The 16,959-nt window shown below is 42.1% G+C and overlaps 1 protein-coding gene across 4 annotated transcripts in view; it reads left to right on the top strand.

Annotated features, from left to right (window-relative positions):
* LOC113421963 (laminin subunit beta-1-like) overlaps window positions 1-16,959 on the top strand; it is a 106,902-nt gene that overhangs the window by 21,587 nt on the left and 68,356 nt on the right. For all 4 annotated transcript variants that reach the window (XM_087954431.1, XM_087954432.1, XM_087954433.1 and 1 more), the window contains exons 3-9: window positions 3,766-3,941; window positions 4,380-4,503; window positions 5,889-5,962; window positions 9,063-9,251; window positions 13,637-13,700; window positions 15,049-15,251; window positions 16,360-16,480. In XM_087954431.1, the coding sequence (XP_087810557.1) occupies window positions 3,766-3,941; window positions 4,380-4,503; window positions 5,889-5,962; window positions 9,063-9,251; window positions 13,637-13,700; window positions 15,049-15,251; window positions 16,360-16,480 (951 nt within the window). The remainder of the gene's footprint in view (window positions 1-3,765; window positions 3,942-4,379; window positions 4,504-5,888; window positions 5,963-9,062; window positions 9,252-13,636; window positions 13,701-15,048; window positions 15,252-16,359; window positions 16,481-16,959) is intronic.

The following is a 16,959-nucleotide window of genomic DNA, read 5'->3' as shown; positions in this document are numbered from 1 at the left end:
AGTAAACATATGTTGGACTTTGACTAGAGATCATTAATTGTGTTAGTTACTATGCTGAACAATAACGAAAGTCAAGCAGAAACCAAAGTTATCCAATGTTGGAGGATAACTAAAAATGTGTATAAATGCAAGACTAGATTCCAATAAAGATCATCATGAATCAGTTGATCATGGTCAAACACCTCGACTGCCTCATCATTGCAACAAGTGGCGCCCGAACAGGGACCCTCTTACTTCGTCCAGCAAGGATTTGGTGCACCTTCAACCCTTTGGGGTTTCTCAACCATTTTTGGTTTCTGTAAGTATGGGGTCTTCGCTTTCTGAGGAACAAAGGAAGCATGTAGATGAATTAGGCTATTTGTTGAAGAAAAATAATACTCAGGTACCAGAAAAAAATCTCTTAAGGCTGGTCCAGGAGATTGCAGTTCAGTGCTTATGGTATCCAGAAGAGGGGTCTTTAAAATTAACTGATCGGGAACGTATAGGGAAAACATTGCATACTGAACCTAGAGCAGAAATAGAAGTTTTGCAGGTGTGGCATTTATGTAGGCATGCAATTGAAAAATTTGGTCACAATGAACTTTCTCTTTTAACACCTCCACCTTCAAGTTATACTAATGCTGTCATTTGTCCTCCTTCTTCACCTGAATATATGTCTTCCATTTCCTCAGCTTCTGCAGATACAGGGCAAAAGCCTCCTGACTCTATTATTCAGTCTTCTTTTCAGAAAATGGTTGAGAAAAAGGATGCCTCTGTCTCAGGAACAGAACTTGCAGAATTAGTGTCTGTTTGTCCAGTACAGTATCATCCTGGTCAGGGACCACAGCTTGGACTGCAAGTAGCAGAATGGGAGGGTCTGCCTTATCAGATCTTAAGAGAGTTAAAAAAGGAAGTTACAGACTATGGGATTAGTGGTAATTTTACAAGAGGACTTGTAGAAGGAATAAAAAATGGTTATACAATGATCCCTGAAGATTGGAAGCAAATATTACTTGACTCCTCCAGCAGTCTCTCTCACTCCTCCCCAGCCACAGCCAGTAGCGCTGGGATCAATTTAATCACTCAAGAGGAAATTGAGTTTAAAATTCCTTTGGAAGTTAAAATAGTTCCATCTCAATTTAAAGGTCCTCTTCCTTCAGGATTAGTTGGCTTAATTTTGCCTCATTCTTCTGCACACAAAAAGGGCTGTTTTGTTGTGCCTGGTGTAATAGATTCAGATTACACTGGTATCCTCATGATTCAGATTTGGGTGAATCTTCCTCAAGTTCTTCCTTGTAATTCTTCTGTTGTTCAATTGTTTCTTCTTCTATATGAAAATCCATCTCCTGGTATAGGTAATCGTGTGGATGCAGGATTTGGATCAACTTTTTTATCTGTAGGTTTACTTCATCAGTTGAACTCCTCTCGTCCTTTGTTAACACTCTTCCTAAATAAACAACCATTTCAAGGGTTATTGGATACTGGAGCCGATGTTACTGTCATCTCCTCTTTACAATGGCCAGTACAGTGGCAAAAAGGACAGTTTCTTCATTGTGGGGAATAGGAGGTTCTACAGCTGCTTGGCAGAATGTTCAAGAAATTAATGTTACAAAATCTGCTGGTAAGTTTTTTTTCCTACAACCATACATTCCTGCAATTACAACTCTACACCATTGTAACTTTGAATGGTCACTCCATACAAGCAAAGTACCAGCAAAGGAGGGGGAAAAATTCCAGAGACATTCCTGAGACAGGAAGTCTAGTCCTGCCAAGAATGTAATAAGGGTTAACAGTTTCTGTAAGCAATACCAGAATGTTTCCTTCCTGCCTTCCTTACAGGATTAGGCCAGTAATTTCTTCTAACAATTTCTCCGAACTGCTTAGAATGTTAACAACTGGTTCTAGCGAATAGGTGCGAACTGGTGGAATCCCACACCTGGCTTGACCCCTTCCTCTCTGTGGCAGACCATCAAATATTGGAAGACTGCTACCATGTCTCCCCTGATCCTTCTCTTTACTTGACTAGCCAAGCCCAGTTCCTGTAACCGTTCTTCATATGTTTTAGTCTCCGGTCCCCTAATCATCCTGGTTGCTCTTCTCTGTACTTTTTCTAGAGTCTCAACATCTTTTTTTGTAATGTGGCGAACAAAATTGGATGCAGTCTAACCAATAGCTAAAGAAACCCGGAAGCTTAAATTTTGGTTATAATTACTGGGATGGACCAGTTGGGATATGGGAACCCTTCATATGTCAGAATAAGAAGTCATGGTTTATTCTTGGTTTCTGTTTGTTGACTTTTGGGGGAAATAAGAAGGTTGGGGTAGTGGGATTCAAAATTTTTTACTACGAGTTCTGTGGGCATGGCTTGTTTGGGCGTGGCATGGCTTGGTAGGTGTGGCTTGGTGGGCGTACTGTAAAATCCCCATTCCCTCCCTGCTCCTGGGGGAAGGATTCTGCAAAATCTCCATTCCCCACCCCACCCCACTATCCTGCTTTCCAGCTCCGTTCTCCTGTGCAGTGCAACAAAAGAAGACCCAGCCAATCAGCTGGGACTCGGGAGGCGGAGAATAGATGGGGGTGGGGCCAGTCCGAGGTTAAACCATTTGTTTAGTGACCGTTCGAAGTTACAAAGGGCTCTGAAAAAAGTGACTCATGACCATTTTTTAGACATACAACCATTGCAGCATCCCCGTGGCCGCGTGATTGAATTTCAGACGCTTGGCAATTGGTTCATATTTATGACCATTGCAGTGTGATCACCTTTTGCAACCTTCTGATGACCAACGTCAATGGGGGAAGCCAGATTCACTTAACAAGCAGGTTACTGATTTAACCACTGCAGTGATTCACTTAACAACTGGCAAGGAAGGTCGTCACAGGGGGCAAAGCTCCCTTAACAACTGTCTTACTTAGCAATAAAATTTTGGCACTCAACTGTGGTCGTATGTCGAGGATGTTAGGGATATACACCCTAGCAGAACCTGCACGGCAGTCAGGCAGGCAGGCAAATATGTGAGATAAACGTTTTTGTAGCTTACACTCAGTAAAACAGATACAATGTGCTAGTTAAATAGTTTATTCCAGTAATAGTTATAGCATAGTCAAACAGTCCATATATCATACACTAGTTCAGTCCGTCCGGGGATTAATCAGTTGCAAAGTCCAGTGTCGAAAAAGAGGTCAGTAAACTTACAAATATCAGTCCAGTAATATATCTCTTCGCAGTAGAGATATGAAGAAGTAAAACCTCTTTTCTTCCTTCAGCAACAGCAAAGAACACGCAGTTAACAATCCATCATCGTCAGCAATCAATCCAGTTCTCTTGCTCCCTCTTATGGCGATTTACAGCCGCACCTAAAATTACATTGCTTTGCAGTTAAAGTGACACACACTTAAACTCACTATCATAGTCTATATATATTATTTTACCCAAACTACATTAGGTAACCTATGTTATTCCTAACAGAGGATTTTCTGTCTTAGCAATGTATTAAAATCCTTGCAAACAACTTTCCGCGACATGTGAACTTAGCTTTTATATCTTCCTTCTGGAACAATAGTTGCCTTGTTTTCACCTCTGCCTTTTGAGACTTTTTTGGCTTGGATGTACCAGGTTGGGGTCGTTTACTTAGTTGGCGCTATTATTAATCATGAATAGATTTCTTTGTGGGGAGGGGACATAGTGTTCTGAAGGGATCATATTCCCCCCCCCCCCCAATGCCAAGGTATTTCATAAGTTCTTAAAATGGACTGATTGGGGGTTTTTCCTCTTGTTTCTTTGACCAGGCCAGATAGCTGATGTTCAAGGCACAGAAGAGCCTGACTTATACCATGGTTGTTTGGAAGGAAGCTGTTACCCAGCCACAGGGAACCTGCTCATTGGGAGGGCCCAAAACCTGAGCACTACATCAACGTGTGGCCTGGAAGAGCCTCAGGAGTATTGCATTGTCAGCCATCTTCAGGTAACACTGGTTGAGAATTTGTGAGCTCACGCTGGCTGGGGGAATTTCTGGGAAATGAAGTCCACAAGTCTTAAAGTTACCAAGTTTGGAGACCCCTGGACTAGAGATACTGGAAACACACCCCATGAAGGTCATTGAAGATAGGTGCAATCCTCCTCCTCTTTTAACAACCCCATTATCCCTTGCGGGGTAGAGTCTGGGCAATTGAATAGAGCTGAGTATTTACTGGCCGGATGCCTTTCCTGTCACTAATGCGGTGTTATATTGACCAGATATATTCTCAGTGTGCCCAGAGAGAGAAATATCTGCCTCTAACTAGGATCGAACTCACAGCCTCCTAATTGTGAGGCGAGAGCACCACCTCTAGGCCACCGCACCACTCACTGAAGATAGGTGCAGTGCTTTTGTATATTTAAACCGGAATGATTCTTTTGACAGGACTCTGAGAAATGCTTCATTTGTGACTCACGCTCAGCCTCTTTCCGTGAGAGCCACCACATTGAGAATGTCATCTACCTTACTGGCCAGAATGGTGAACAGACCTGGTGGCAGTCTGAGAATGGTAAGAATTAGAAATTTGGAAATTATGGAAACTAATGTTTTATCTTCCTTGGTTCCAGATGTCCAGCAACTCCCCACAATTACATATCTCCAGATCTTGTTGGCCTTCAACAATATATTTTTCATCATTAGTGTTGTCAGATCTTGGCTGACCACAGCTGACCTCTATATCGGCAACACTATATTTGCTGCCACCTAGTGGTCTCTCAGACTTTTGAAGTCCAGATCTGATAGTCATATTGTATTTTTCATGAACTGAAATAGAGATATTGTGCAAGACAAAATGCCTGGTCCAAGATAAGGTGAAACTAGAACTCACAGTTTCCAAGTTTCTAGCCTGATGCCTAAACCACTACACCAAATGGAGTCTCTGTTCCAAATTCTGCGGAATTGCAATTACCAGTATCAATCACCATTGGCTAAACTGGAACTACAGGGAACTATACTTTTAGGAGTCAATGTGATGCCATGGTTAAGAAGTTGAATTAGGACCAGGTCAAGTCCAATTTAGCACTGAGAACATTTTGAGCCAATTGTTCTCTCTCTTTTCACCCAACCTGTGTTACAAGATTTAAGCCGTGAGAATAAAATGAATGGAGATCTTCAAAGAAGTGCTTTGAGGAAAGGCAGAATATAAATTTAACACACATTGAAAATGTGTCAGTAAAGGGTTTCAACTCTGGCTGGACACATGGCTGGACATTCTCCAGAATGTTGATTCCTGTGGTCTCTCATTGAACAAGGTTTTTGCAAGTTTGAAGCCTTATGGAGAAGATTGCAGAATCTAGAGCAGAGCAGAAGAAAAAATAATGTTACCTGCAGCTTTATGAGACTATTTTTCAAAGACCTTCAGGAGAAAATCTGATAATAGCCCGAGACATTAAATCAAAACATAAAAGTAAGAATTGAGAATAATGCTTGGTGGCAACGACCTTTGTATCTCAGACACTTTGTCTCTCAGAATGTGCTGTATGGGGAGAGCTATCTCAAAGCTTTATGGAAGATTTTTATCTCCTTGCGTGACTAAAAGAAATGGAGACATGTTATCTAAATCCAGCTCTCTTTTTTTGTGGCCTTCTTGTCCTCTTTGGGTTAGAAGATGCCTGTTTGCTGAAGAAAACTTGATTTTTGGAATCTCCAAACACAATTTGGAATCTTGAATGATGGAGGTGCTCAGTCATGTGGGAAGCTGCCATGACAAGTTAGACTTCCTACTGGACCCACTCACCCTTCAGTTCATGAAGACTAATGAATGGAGGGGAGTTATAAAAAGGGTTGGTGGTGCTAGATAGCAAGTCCCTGTTTTCTTGAGCATTACAAGATATCAAGACCACTTGAGCAGAGTTCTTGAGAAAGGTCTAATTTTTGTCTTTTGTCCATCTCCAGGTGTAGAGCAGGTCAGCATTCGATTAGACCTGGAAGCTGAATTGCATTTTACTCACCTAATAATGAAATTCAAGGTACTGTACTGAGGATCTATGAATCGTCAGATGCAATAGAGAGGATATTTGATGTTTTGCCTACACAGGAGATAGAAAAAGTACCTGACGAAAGTATGGCATAGCTATATTTTTTAATGTTTCTTTTAAAAAACTTAGTGGGAAAATGAATGTGCTTTTCTGCAAATACTTCGGTTTCTGGGCCAATTTAAGTTTGTGCCAATGGAGGATTTCCTCTCTTTTTAGAGAATTGATTTTCATAAAAACCCCAATGAGCAGGGAAAAGTTTAAAGACTTCTCACTGCCTGCTGCGCACTTGATTATTATTCCACACATCCATTCCCGGTGGCTATTTGCATTTTTGAAACTCATACATGTTAATACAATAATATATTTAACCTTTAAGCTGGCACTCAAATGCTACCCAGCACGGCAGGAATTTCTATTTTTAATGTAGGCTGAGTGTATCATGAAGTACACCACAAAGCAACTTTGCCTACTCTGCATCCATGTCCTCAATACTTCCTTCCTCAGTTGAATAAAGTTTTCCCCAATAAGTTTTACCCACAAAAACTAGGGTGATTCCCCCCCTCCACTTGTTTTGTGCGGTCCTTGGTGGTCTCTGAGTTTGATTGTTTTCTTGTTAGACATTTCATTATCCAACTAGGAAACATCAGTGCTAGAAAGTGTGGGGTTTACTCTCTCCATATACAAAAGGCTTGCCCTATGAATATTAGTGGGAGTGTTCTTGGTGATTCCTTGATTAAGCTGTGGTTTATGGTTTGATTGTTTGTCTCATTTGATAATTCCTGGATTGGGGTATTTTGTTTGCTTCTTGATTGTTGATCTTGTATTTATCTTGATATTGATTTCTACTTATCTGGGTGTTGATTGCTGGTGAGTTTGTGTTTTGGTCTTTTAAAAAATTTATTTATTAAATTTCTATGCCACCCACCTCCTTTACAAGGTGATTCTAGGTGGCTTTTATGTTTCCTTTTAGCTTTCGGTTACCTCTTTTGAAGGATCTATTAATGTTATTTATATCTAGAATCAACTTGATTCTTTTCAGATTTCTTGGACCACAGCTCTATAATTTCAAGTCACTTGCCATGCTGATCTTGGGTTGCTGGGATTTGCATTCCAGAGACTCTCGGCCTCAGAATAAGCTACCTGTAGTGCACATCTGAAGAACCAGCTTACTATGGGATCCTCTAATCCAAGGGGGTCAAATTCCTGTCATCATGGCTGTGTCACATGACATATCAGGACTTTCCCCCCTTTCACTAAACCGGGTGTGGGCGTAGCCAGCACGTGACGCATCTAGCCCCGCTCTAGTCCATGAGTAGCGCAAATGATGTTGACGCAACTTTGCCCTTTCCCTGCCACTGATCTCAGCAGTGCTTTGTAATGAGACCAGTGATTGAAACTATCCTAACAATTCATTGTGGGACCTGTTAGGTTCAGCAATTGGTGATGTTGCTTCCTCAAGCAGATCTGGGACTATTTATTTTATAAAATTTATTTATTTGATTTGTCAATTGCTTACAAGATAATAGGTATAAGTATAAACATGAGTAAGAATATAGGAAATAGGTACGAATAAATGGGGACAATAGGACAGGGGCGGGAGGCACTATGGTGCACTTATGCACGCCCCTTACAGACCTCTTAGGAATGGGATGAGGTCAATAGTGGACAGTTTGAGGTTAAAGGAGTGGGGGTTTGAGGATGTAACAACCACTTTGTTGCTGAAGTCGTACTTTCTGCAATCAAGTCTGGAAAGGTTTACATTGAGTTTGTATCTGTTGTGTGGTCTTGTATTGTTGCGGTTGAAGCTGAAGTAGTCATTGATTGGTAGGACATTGTAGCAGATAATTTTGTGTACTACGCTTAAGTCCAATTGTAGGTGGCGTAGTTCAAGATTTTCCAAGCCCCAAATTTCAAGCCTGGTGATATAGGGTTGTGAGCAGAGGAGTGTAGTACTCTTCTCGTGAAATATTTCTGGACTCGCTCAATTGTATTAATGTCCGATGTACTGTGCGGATTCCAGACAAATGAGCTGTATTCGAGTATTGGTCTAGCAAAAGTTTTGTATGCCCTAGTTAGCAATTCAATATTTCCAGAGGAGAAGCTTCGTAAGATTAGATTTACAACTCTTAAAGGCTTTTTGGCAATGCTGTTACAGTGAGCTCTGGCACTTAGATCATTAGATATGAGTACTCCGAGGTCCTTGACAGAGTGAGGGTCATCAATGAGGTCATATCCGCCTAGCTTGTATTTGGTGTACTGATTTTTTTTACCAATGTGTAGGACAGAGCATTTGTTGGTCGAGATTTGGAGTTGCCAAATGTTTGACCATTCAGACACATAATCAAGGTCACTTCGAAGAACAGTAGCATTGTCGGTGGTGTTGAATAGTTTTACATCATCCGCGAAGAGGACGCAGTTGCTTATAAGGTGATTGCAAAGGTCATTTATATAGAGTATAAAGAGTGTAGGTCCTAGAATGTTGCCTTGGGGAACACCGCTGTTAAATGGAGCAGGGTTTGCTCTTATGGGAGGAGGTATCCTGTATCAGAGGGCTTGATGGGTCTAGTCATCAGTCGAAACCTGATTTGGGTGAGGGGGAAGCAGTAAAACATGAGAGGGCCTTCCCTTTTATTTACTGGGACTCGCTGAATCACTGTAGCATCTGATCCAACAAGGTGTTATGAGTCAAATTGACACTCAACCCTCTGGGACATGTCTTGTAGGTATTCCATGGGTGGAAATATATAAGAAAAGTGCCAGTAAAATAAAAAATGTATTATATTCTTAAGCAAGTCATGGAAACTTTTCCATAATACCATGGAAATATACTGTATTATATAGACATTGAATGAATGAATGAAATGAATGAAATGAATGAAATGAATATACAGATGGTCTGATGGAAAAAAGCGAATTAAACTTGCATCTAGAAAAGTCAATCTCTTTTGTTCCCAAATACCTGACTTCCTTTGGTATTCATGTTTGTTTTGGACATTTTAATGTAGAGATCATCTCTTAATGATGTACAGGGAAGTTAGCTGGAGTAGCAACAAATATTCTTCCATTAACTCTTCCCTTCCTTCTCTTTCAGACTTTCCGTCCAGCAGCAATGCTCATTGAGCGTTCATCAGATTTTGGGCAAAGCTGGAAAGTTTATCGCTACTTTGCCTTCAATTGCTCCAAGCTCTTCCCAGCTGTCCCTACTCAGATCCCAACACATGTCAATCAAGCAATGTGCGATGAGCGATACTCTGAGATTGAGCCCTCCAACTATGGTGAAGTCAGTGCTATTCTATGGAAGTAGAATGAAATGCAATTGGCAATGTCACTTGGAAGACCAGAGAATTCTATCTCTGTAATTATATGAACAACCTGGGGAAGATAAGCAGTCAGTCTTTATTTACTCAAGCAGATTTAAATCCCTTCCCCAAATTCCCCCACTGTTTTCTATGCAGCTCCAGCAACACAAGCTCATTCACAGCTCAGTTTGTCTCTCTCAACTACGATTAATGGAACTAGAATACAAATAGACACTTGGCTCTGAGAAAGGGCTGCAATCGGATAGCAAACCTAATTTGCAGGCAGGACATCCTAGATTTAATTTAGGTGAGGAGTGTGAAGGTTTTCAAGGTGGCTGCCTCTCAGCATGGATAATACAGAGAGAAGAAAAAATAATGGCCTGGTTCACTGTAGTACAGTTGACTGTGTTCACTGAATAGAAAGATCAATGTGACATTCAAATTAATGTTTAAACAGTGGAAAGGAATATAAAATCTCAAGTTTTGAGCATGAATGCAGACAGCCACAATTGTTGAAATGAACTTGGAAAGTACTAACTGAGGTTTTTTGAGATGAATGTCTTGGGGCAAACTGGATGAGGTCTAGTCTTAAAATGTTATCAAACGGTAGCCTTGGGAATACCGAACTTAAATTGGGATACATCTCTGAAACAGCAGTGGGATCTTACCTGTTCCACTACCTAATGTGCACACGCAGCTTTCCACAGCCTGCAGCGCCAATCAGCTGAGAGGATAAAGAAGAGAAAAGTGCAGGGGCGGATGTGGGAGAGCCAATCCTGCGCTTTTCTCCTTTCTCCTCTCAGCTGATTGGAGGCTTTTTTCCCTCCTCTCAGCTGATCGTGGGAGGCTTTTTTTTTTTTTAACTACCGGTTCAGTCGAACCAGGCTGAACCGGTAGAATACCACTACTGCTCTGAAGGGAATTGGTCAGTTTCATCTGGTTTGTGGAAACTCCTTGTTAAGTTCTTACACACATAGCCCTTGACTTACGACCCCAACTGAATCCAAACTTTCTGTTGCTAAGTGAGGGATTTGTTAAGTGAGTTTTGCCCCATTTTATAACCTTTCTTGCCACAGTTTATATTAAATTGTTAATTAATCCGGTTGTTAAGTGAATCTGGCTTCCCCATTGACTTTGCTGGCCAGAGATTCACCAAAGCTTTATCACCCGACCCTGGGACACTGCAACCGTCATAAGTATGAGTCAGTCACCAAGTGTCTGAATCTTGATCATGTGATCACCAGGATACTGCAATGGTTAGGTGTGAAAGTCACTTTTTCAGTGCTTTTGTAACTTTGAACGATCACTAAATGAACTGTTTTAGGGTGTGTTAAATTTTATGACTTTCAATTTGCAACCATTAGGTGTTCTGACCGAGGCTTCCTGAGACATTAAGAAATACACATTAGTCCCAAAACCTTTTGTTTTATTTCAACAGTTGTGAATTATAGTCATTCGCAGCCCATATTGAGTCTCAAACAAACAGTTTGTAAATAGTCCCACAGAAGTCTGCCAAAGTCCTTCGGGATAAGTCTGATAAGCACGTACCTTTATCTTTCTTGAAATGCTGCCAAGACTAAATTGCCAATTAGTTGTACAAGACCAAACTGAGCACAAAGTCAACATGGAGCTTCAGGTTTCAAACCGATCAGTACAAACAAAATTGCTTCCTGCAAAGGTTCATGTCCCTTTGCTCCTCCTTTATGTCTTATAGGAGGGCCAATCACCTCCAAGCCTTACTGCCAAGTCGCCCCTCTTGTCTTAACTGTTCTTGCCTTCTGGCAGCTCTGCACACACGTGCACTGGTAACAGGCTCCCCCTGTTCCTCTGCCTCACTGCTGTCAGATTCTGGAGGCTCTGGAGTCAGCACATAACTCCCAGATGGCCCTGGCCCCCTCTCTGTATCGGACGCAGAACCCTGGTCCAAGTCCTCCCCAGGTTCCTGGACTGGCCCATGTTCTTTTCCACTGTCCGACTCTGCTGCCATCTCTGCAGGCTGCCGGCGGACCACAACACTAGGGATACTCAAAAGCCTTGCAGATTGTAAAGATATTTTGGTTACTATAATATAATTTAGATGTGCTTGGTGAGTAACTACATAAATGCCATAACTTTTGTAGTAACATTTTGTTTGTTTCATTTGTGGTAAGTCAAGGACTACCTGTATAGATTACAGCTAAGCCAGAATGTCACATTTTTCTTGCTCCTTATCTAAGGAAGAACAGGATAGAAAGACCAGGGCAGATCTGACAGGTGCAAAATGGTCCTTGGTTTATGACTATAAATGAGCCTGGAACATTGCATCATTAAGTGAGTCAGCATGTGACTCAGTTAATTTTTACAACATGTTTGTGACAGTCGTTAAGAGATTGCAATGGTAAACTAATCTATTTTACCGAATGGGCAGTTTTTGATGGAATGAAAAGTAAATGCTGGAAACCAGCCAAACCCATCAAAAATTGTGATCACATGACCACGGCATGCTGCAAACTGCCGTCAAGGTTGCCAAGCATCCAAAATGTGAGGATACAATTGAAGGTGTTTGTGAACGGCTGTCATAACTTCAAAATCAGGTCATAAGTAGCTTGTCTATAAGCTTGTGTATCAGGTCATAAGTAACTTGGTCATAAGAGCCTCAGTGGCGCAGTGGTTAGAGTGCTGTACTGCAGGCTACTTCTGCTGACTGCTGGCTGCCTGCAATTTGGCAGTTTGAATCTCATCAGGCTCAAGGTTGACTCAGCCTTCCATCCTTCCGAGGTGGGTAAAATGAGGACCCAGATTGTTGGGGACAATAGGCTGACTCTGTAAACTGCTTAGAGAGGGCTGTAAAGCACTGTGAAGCGGTATATAAGTCAGGGGTGGGATGCAAATATTTTTACTACCGGTTCTGTGGGAGTAGCCAGGTGGGCATGTCCATGTGACTGGGTGGGCATGGCTTTGTGTGTGTGTGTGTGTGTGTGTGTGTGTGTGCAGCACCCCACCCCCCGCACTCCAGTTCTTTTTTTTTTTTTTGCCTCCTGGGCCTCAGGGAGGCCATTTTTGCTCCCAGGAGGCTTCCCTGAGGCCCAGGAAGGCAGAGCATGAGCAGGGGCCACAGCACGAACGGTAGCATTTTTTACTACCGGTTCGTTTGAACCAGGCCGAACCGGTAGAATCCCACCACTGATATAGTGCTATTGTTAAGTGCTATTGCTATTGTGGGGAGTCTGTTAAAAGTCAAAGATTACTTGTGATAGGTTTTGGATACATGACTATGACCCTAACAGAATTGGGCTCCAGGTTTTTCCTGTTTAACTTTTAACATCAACAATGTTAAAAGAAAGTGCAAGTTAAAATAAGAAAAAATATTCTAAGCATTCATAAGTTTCCCTATCCGTGTGCCAGAGAGACATCAAGGAATTTCTCCTGATACCTTCAGTTCTAAGTAAAGCAGCTGGGACCAAATCTTTTAGCCTTTTCATATCAAAATACGCTATTCAGCACAAACTTAATTCTTTACATGGGAGATTTTTTTCCCACCCATCTTAAAACCTCTGTATTTCTCAAGGGCTCGTTTTAACTTTAGCTCAGTTGTCTGCTTTTCTAGGGCAGATTCCTGAATTTGTAATATTAAGGTGATGGGGAAAACCAGCCTTCTTTGAAATTCGGTACGTTGTGGGACCACTAAATATGAGAACCTCTTTCATAGCGACAGTATTATGACATGCCGGGTTTTGTGCCTGTGTAGCACAGCTTTTAAAAAGATGTCTTCTCTGTGTTTATGTAGTTTATTCACTACTTTGGATTTCTTATTTTGAAGGGTGAATGTGATTAATTATTATTAGACCCAGTCGTTGCCTAATTTAGATAGCAGCCTTGCCCTCACTGTTTTTCCTTGGACATTGATCTTGGTAAAAAGAACTCAGTGACTTTACAGATTGTCCTTGGCTCATGACTGGTTGCCTAAATTACCATTTGAGGTTATAACAAACTTCAGAAAAGCTACTTATGACCTATCCTGAACAACTGCACGTGCAGACACACACACACACACAAACAAACACACACGGGCACATGGTCTCATTTCAGGTGCTTACATTTAAGACCAGTTGTAGTGTCCTATGTTTATGTGATTGATTTTTGACTTTTTTGCTGTCAGAAAAAAAGGAAAACACACCCATCGGCTATGCCAGATTTGGTTCACTTAACAATCATGGTGGCTTTCTTTCCAACCATTGTAAAAGCGGTCATAAAAATTGACTAGGCTTATGATCGATGATTTATGATTAAAATCCCAGCCTCAGTTGTGGTCGTAAGTTGAAGTCTACCTGTCTGCCCTTAGAAAGTTAGGGAAAACTTAGGTGTATCTCTTAACTTCTCTCCGCAGGTCATTTTCAAGGTACTAGATCCAGCTGTGAAAGTAGAAGACCCCTACAGCCAGGAAATCCAAGGTAAGGCTTCAACGGGAAGTAAGGAAGAAATCGCTTCCGAGAATTGAAAAGAGATGTTGCCAAAGATTTTTAAAAATGTTGCCAAGCCTTTAGATATTGATACAGAGTCATGCTTGCGATAGTGGTGAAAATCTTTAGCTCGAGTGAGGGATAAAGGTGGTGGTTTGTTCTCTGAGCTTATGGGTTGGTTTCTAAATGTTTCATTACCAGGCCAGATAATACCTTCAGCGGAATCTAGGGAACAGAACGGAATTACCCTAAATTCTACTGAAGATGTTACCTAGCCGTTTCTGAACATTTCGTTTGAACGAAATGTTCAGAAACCAATCCACAAGCTCGGAGAACAAACCTCCACCCACACAGAGTCATACCCCGAACAAGCAAATATGGGAAGAAATATGGGAACAAGTAGTAAGGGTATAGAGGACTTTTTAATAAAGAAAGGGCATCATTATTAGAAGAAAAATCACTGTAGTGGAATGTGAGAATGACCTCGGTAGATGGGAGGAAAGAGATGCTGCCTAGGGAACAATTAGATAAAAGAAGGAGAAGCCCACAACTGAGTATTGGGCGGGAAAGAGATTTAGAGAGGATCCAACTGGGGTGGGGTTCAAAAGTTTTAGCAACTGGTTCTCTGCCTGGTTGCTGGGTGGGCGTGGCCATGATAGGGTGGCGTAGTTGGCCTTTTGCACCACAGTGGTGGGGGCAGTTTTGGCACATTTTCGGCCTTCCGGAACTTCTGGGAGTCCCAATTTTTCACCCTCCCCAGGCTCCGGAGGCTTTCCTCGTGCCTTTGAGAAAGCAAAAATGGAGAACTGGTAGCAGCCCACTCCTGGATCCATCCTAACTAATCAGGCACGGTGAGAGACGGTGGGAAATTTGTACTTTCAGACTTGCAATATTTTACCAATCTAGCCTTATAATAAAGTTGAATTAGCTCATCTTGTCCTGTGTCCACTCTGGTCAACTTGGGAGGCAGACAGCCATCGCAGACTGGATTGGCATTCAGGTTCATTTAACAGGGATTATTGTAGGCTGTGGTAGCACAATGCTGTACATGCCAGTTTTTCAGTTTATTTATTTATAAAATTTATAGGCTGCCCACCTCAGCTCAAGGTATCCTCCAGATCTGTTGGACAATCTCACCCTGTGGGCATGTGATGGGAATTTTTATTCAACACTTTGGAAGAGATACATTTGGGAAAAGGTAGTAGTTATATTATTGTGCTTCCTGCCTGATAACCGTGACCATAAGAAGGAGGAAGAAAAGCAAGAAAATAGAAAGTGGGGAGGCTGAAGAGTCTGTAAAAGCTAAACTGCTGCTTCAACAATTCCCTCTCTTACCCAGATTTGTTACGTGTCACCAACTTGCGGGTGAACTTCACAAAGCTGCACACTCTGGGAGACAATTTGTTAGACTCACGATATCAAGTACTGCAGAAATACTACTATGCGGTATATGAGATGGTGCTTCGAGGGAGCTGCTTCTGTTATGGACATGCCTCCGAGTGTGCGCCGTTCACAGGATCAGCTACTCCGGTTGAAGGCATGGTAAGTTGCTCAGTGGGAGGCAAGGAGAAGATCAGGGTGGTGAGAAATTGGTAACCACATGAAGTTTGTTAGAATTTGCAGCAGAAATTCAAATCCAGGAAGCACACACAGATGACTGATTCAGCAGGATTCATTAACTTCTTTATATGCATATAAGGGGGGGGGGGGGGGGGGGGGGGGGGGGGGGGGGGGGGGGGTAAAAAAGAGGGGGGGGGGTATAGGGTGTGTGTGGTATGCGTATATAAGTAAATATACAATACCAAAGTAGGTGTCAGGATTCCAGCAGTTGCCCTAATTAAATCATGAGCCTCGAGCCAAGCTTCAAAAACTTCAAATGATTTATTAGGAGCTAACATGTCGGTATGTACCTGTAGCTCTTCCAACGTGGTAAAATTACAATCCAAACACAAGCAGGAGCTTCAGAGCTCAGAGCAGAGAGAGAGATAAGTCACGCTCAGACTCTCTCTTTAAGTCTCCGTTTCTAATTTCCATTGGCTGATCTTGTTAACCATGTCTCTGCCAGTTCATGAATATTCTGACAAAGTTTACGTGAGCTCAGCTTGTATCAGGAGTTTTCTGCACCTACTGTAGGAATTCATGCTCTTTTAAAAAAAATATCTCTATGTTGGGAGTCTATGGAGATTCTCAGTCATCCAGGTCATGGTTATCCCAAAGGTGCTTTTTCAAGAGGCAACTGGACTTTCTGGTTTTTCTTTGAAGATGTTTCAAAGAAGATTGGAGATAGATAGATGATACGACATGATCTGGCTCCAATCTACAACACAGTCCAAGAAGGCTCTACACCCATTTGCACTACTCAGGTGAACCTGATGACACAGATATACCTCCAGGTGACCTTAACGTCCCACTAAAAGGATGCAAATGACCAGCTGTCTGCAAGGAGTATAAATCCTTCCATTCTCCACCATCCAGTCAGAGCTGAAGGAGCTTCTCGGATGAGAAGGGAAACTTCTTCAAAGAAAAATCAGAAAATCCAGTTGCCTCTTGAAAAAAAAAGCACTTTTGGGACTCTATGCTTGGAGCTGCTCTCTCGTGAATTGACGTGCAAGGCCTGGTGAACCTATTTTATCCATCTCCTCTGCTCCAGATCCATGGACGGTGTGTCTGCAAGCACCACACCAAGGGCCTCAACTGTGAGTTCTGCAAGAATTTCTATCAGGACTTGCCCTGGAGTCCAGCCGAGGTCCACAATCCACATGCTTGCAAAGGTGTGAGTTGAAAACGAGGCCATTGTGGTTACACGGAGCAGTGAGGGATTGCATTAGTAAACCAGGTGGGAGGCTTGCAGGGACATCAGTCTCTGATGCACATGGTAACATCACTGACTTCGTGTGGTTGCATAGCCAAGACCACAAGCCCTGGAAAAGTTTAGATTAAATTAACAGAGTTGGGAGGGACCTTGTCTGTCGTCTAGTAGTCCAATCCCTCCGCCCAAGAAAAAAGAGGCTAGCATAGATCTATTTCAAGCTATTTAGCTCTCATCAGCTAGCCATACCCTTCTGGGATTCAAACCTGGGCTACTTACATATTAGGTAGATATATTAACCTCTAAGCCATGGGCTCTCCTCCAAGTTTAATCATGGGTGTACTTACTGATTTATTAAACCGTATGGGAAGTTTTTTAATTTGGAACTACAATTGCCATTGCTAAGCAAGGCGATCGTTGAGTCAATCAGGCCCAGTTTTA

This window comes from Notechis scutatus, chromosome 2, assembly GCF_049901735.1.
Source record: "Notechis scutatus isolate UNSWTSFEM ecotype Mainland chromosome 2, rNotScu1.2, whole genome shotgun sequence".
Lineage (NCBI taxonomy): Eukaryota > Metazoa > Chordata > Lepidosauria > Squamata > Elapidae > Notechis > Notechis scutatus.
Note: the sequence above shows the minus strand (reverse complement) of the source record. Positions and strands in the feature narration are given on the sequence as shown.